The following is a 3,588-nucleotide window of genomic DNA, read 5'->3' as shown; positions in this document are numbered from 1 at the left end:
TTACAGACCGTGCTTACGATCAATTATAAAATATGTTATTTGTTTAGCTTCATTTTTCTTTCGTACTTCATTGGGTGTTGGTGAGACATGAAAATGTCCTATTTGGATCTCTTAACTTGGGCTTGTCAGTCCATTTCGAGCAGTTACTCTGGTGAATTACTTGTTTCTCTTGTCCAGGTGTCTTCTACGGAATTGAACGCGAAAAACGGATAAAATCGGGAGGAATACACACCTGATGGTATTTTTGTCATTTGGTGATCATGGTAGTCTGATCAGTTGGCCAGTGTTGTTGCTCGGATGAAATTAGACTCCAAGACGTACCCGTACGCGAAAGCAGAAGTCAAATCGGAGTCTGTATGAGCAAAATAGAGCAAGTCAAAGTTGGGGTCAACTAATTGACCATATCAGATAGTGGACACGTGGCGCGCAAGGAGGATCTGACGGTTCAGATGGGTTCGGGTTAGTTCCGGTCACACATGTTGGTACTTCAGGGATTCCAGAGATCTTAGATTCATTACAACTGCGCGCATGATATTACCATACACCCGAGTCACTACCTCTCAGATCTGACAGCTGAAGAACTTTCTAGTGGATCCTGAGGTTGTGCTGCAAGCTTCCAACTTACGTCGAGATGCACCCTATAACGACGAGATAGTCAAGGAAGCGTCGATACCAAAAACATTGAATCACAATATCTTAGCATCATCGTTAAGCATTGGTGTTTTGAGCGAAAAGCTTTGCATATTTGATAATAATAGCAAGGATCGTACTGATGTATGGGTAATGAAGGAGAGCAGGATGAATGAGTCTTGGACTAAACTATTAACCATTCTCAAATGAAACATTGATATAGAACCCTCCATGAGGCCCATAAACTCTTTAAAAAATGGTAACATATTATTAGAGAAAATGCGAATAAGGAGAAACTCCATTAAGATTCTCTTAATCGTCCCTAAAGTATTTGTCCGAACTTTTTATTTCTTTGTAAATCTTTTGCACTCATATTGTTATTTAGGTGTTGCTATGGGCTATGGCATGATATTTTTTTTTGTTTCTTCAATGTTTTTAATCTACTAGTTGGATGTATAAGTAAACGAAGACTGGGAGACCGTACCGAGTCCAGTCGATAATACACAAGTAAATTGCTCACAAACACTACTCGATGATTTCGTGCCAGCCTACTCAACGGGATCTCCATAGTGCATACCAAGCCTTGTTCTTGACTGGAGGATAAACAAATTGTCTGAATGATCTGTTAACAAATTGTGTGATAACATTAGCAATTTAACAAAGGCCTTCAAGGAAAAAAAAAATTTGTGTAAACAGTTTGTCATTGAGAGAAACAATGTAAACAGTTTCTGACTTGTCTGGTTTGGTCTCAATCTGAAATTTCAGTTCAAGTCTAGACCCCACATTTACTCATAGTTAGGGCCGGAAAAATGGTCCGAAAATCCGAAACCCGACCCTCCCTCTCCCTCTTCTTATCTCTCACTCAATGTTACCGTCTCTTTGGTCTCCTTCCTTCTCCCTCTCTAGACCTCCGGAAAAGTGGAGTCTTCGCCGGAAGTCTGGTTCACCAGACCAAAGATGGTCATGCTCTGTCAATACGGAACAACTTCGAAATAACATCTGAAGTTAACGGCATTGTGGCGGAAACGGCAAAAAGATGATCATTTAGGTATTTTCAATAAACTAAAGGAGCTAGGCGGAAAGCTGGTCATAAATTAGGATACCATTTGGGAAACAAACCTTTTTTTTAGAACACCGTCTCTATTTCTAACATGATATCTGACTCAGCTTAAAAATGTCTCTCTGAGTCTGTATCTGAAATCCCATTTGCGGTCTAAAATTCAGCTTTGTGTGACTGATTGATTGGTGTTAAAATTAATAGATAGAGACGAAGAGAAAAGATGGAATTCTATCTATTAATCTATTCTCAAATGAAATATATATTATATAAGAGAGAGAGAAACACAACACTATAATAGTTTAACAAGGATGAGAGCAAGAGGATAATTCCTAATCTCCTTGAGTAGTGAGGCAAGTGAGAGCATATATAGTGGAAGTAAGGAGGTGCCTCAGTCGGTTTTGATCCTTCTTTCCTAAGCCACCTAACCCAAGTCTTCACAAGCAAGGAAATGATGCCTCCACCTCTAATCCCAATTGGTTGTAGTTTGGTCCGTTTATGTTGGACAAATTAAGTGGCAGGTGTGAAACCAAAAACATCCATCCAAAGAATTTTCTATGGGCATCCATATATATATAACACTCCCCCTTGGATGACCACCACTCGAAAAATAATTGTCTCATTAAAACCTTATAAAAAAAACTCAGTGAGACAAAAATCTGATGAAGGAAAAAGAGTACAATAGCAGATATTCTGGGTGAAAGTGGATACGCAAATTGCCGTCTCGTTAAAACCATGTCAGAAAAATCCATTGGAACAAAAACTGAACGAAGGAAAAAGAGTACAGAGCGTAGATATCCAGTACTAACGATGCGAAAATCTCCATATGATAATAGGCTCCCCCTGATGAATATCAGATAGACTGATTTAGTCTTACATTGTCAGATAATTCACACGCCGCATACCGATGCCTTCTACTAGTTTTCTGAACGTCGTAGTAGGCAAAGACTTGGTGAACAAGTCAGCATAATTTTCACATGATTGTATCTTCTGGATATCAGTCTCATTATTCTTTTGGAGATGGTGTGAATAGAACAACTTTGGGGAGATATGCTTAGTTCTATCGCCTTTGATGTATCCTTCTTTGATTTGAGCGATGCATGCCGAATTATCTTCGTGAATAACTGTGGGGGGAATTTGTGATAGAGACAAGACCACTTGAGCTTCTAATGTGCTCAATAATGGACCTAAGCCATACACATTCTCTTGTGGCTTCATGGAGAGCAATAATTGCTGCATGGTTAGATGAGGTTGCAGACATAGTTTGTTTACTAGATCGCCATGAGAATGCTGTACCTCTGCTTGTGAAAACATAACCTGTCTGTGAAATCCCTTTGTGTGGATCAGAAATATAACCAACATCTGTGTATCCCTTCACTTGAGAATCACCCGATAAATTCTTTAAATAAAATAATCCTAGGTCAGTTGTTCCTTTAAGATATCGAAGAATTTGCTTTACTCCGACCCAATGTCTTTTAGTTGGTGCAGAGCCATATCTTGCTAATAGATTTACTGCAAAAGCAATATCCAGTCTAGTGCATTGAGCCAAATATGATAATGCACCAATAACGCTCAAATATGGTACTTCTGGACCAAGAAGTGTTTCGTCTTCTTCTTTAGGGCGAAATGGATCTTTCAGAGCATCGAGAGACCTAACAACCATGGGAGTACTGAGTGGATAAGCATTCTCCATGTTAAAGCGCTTCAGGACTTTTTCAGTGTATAAAGTTTGATGTACAAGTATGCCGCTGGTACTTCTTTCAATTTGTAAGTCAAGACAGAATTTTGTTTTCCCAAGATCTTTCATCTCGAATTCTTTCTTCAAATATTCTGCAGCTTGAGATTTCTTCTAGGATTCCTATAAGGTTGATATCATCAACATAGACTGCGAGAATAGCAAA

At 39.0% G+C, this 3,588-nt stretch overlaps 1 protein-coding gene across 1 annotated transcript; it reads right to left on the bottom strand.

Annotated features, from left to right (window-relative positions):
* Positions 1 to 2,795: 2,795 nt before the first annotated feature.
* Positions 2,796 to 3,380, bottom strand: LOC147537005 (secreted RxLR effector protein 161-like). Its single transcript, XM_086642720.1, has 2 exons — positions 3,359 to 3,380; positions 2,796 to 3,199 (listed from the first exon to the last, which is right to left on the bottom strand). The coding sequence occupies exons 1-2, from the start codon at positions 3,378 to 3,380 to the stop codon at positions 2,796 to 2,798; spliced, it is 426 nt and encodes a 141-aa protein (XP_086498846.1).
* Positions 3,381 to 3,588: the final 208 nt, after the last annotated feature.

This window comes from Eschscholzia californica, unplaced genomic scaffold (genome assembly GCF_041429995.1).
Source record: "Eschscholzia californica isolate CP2 unplaced genomic scaffold, dmEscCali1.0.p SCAF_5, whole genome shotgun sequence".
NCBI classification, from domain to species: Eukaryota; Viridiplantae; Streptophyta; class Magnoliopsida; order Ranunculales; family Papaveraceae; genus Eschscholzia; species Eschscholzia californica.
This window is presented reverse-complemented; position numbering and strand designations above follow the sequence as displayed.

What these genes read in the sequence shown, in the direction of transcription:
- LOC147537005 (XM_086642720.1), bottom strand. Translation starts at nt 3,380, where the DNA reads ATGGAGAATGCTTATCCACTCA. An exon ending in GGAGAATGCTTATCCACTCA is followed by an intron (nt 3,200 to 3,358) that starts GTACTCCCATGG and finishes TTGCTTTTGCAG; the next exon opens with TAAATCTATTAGCAAGATAT.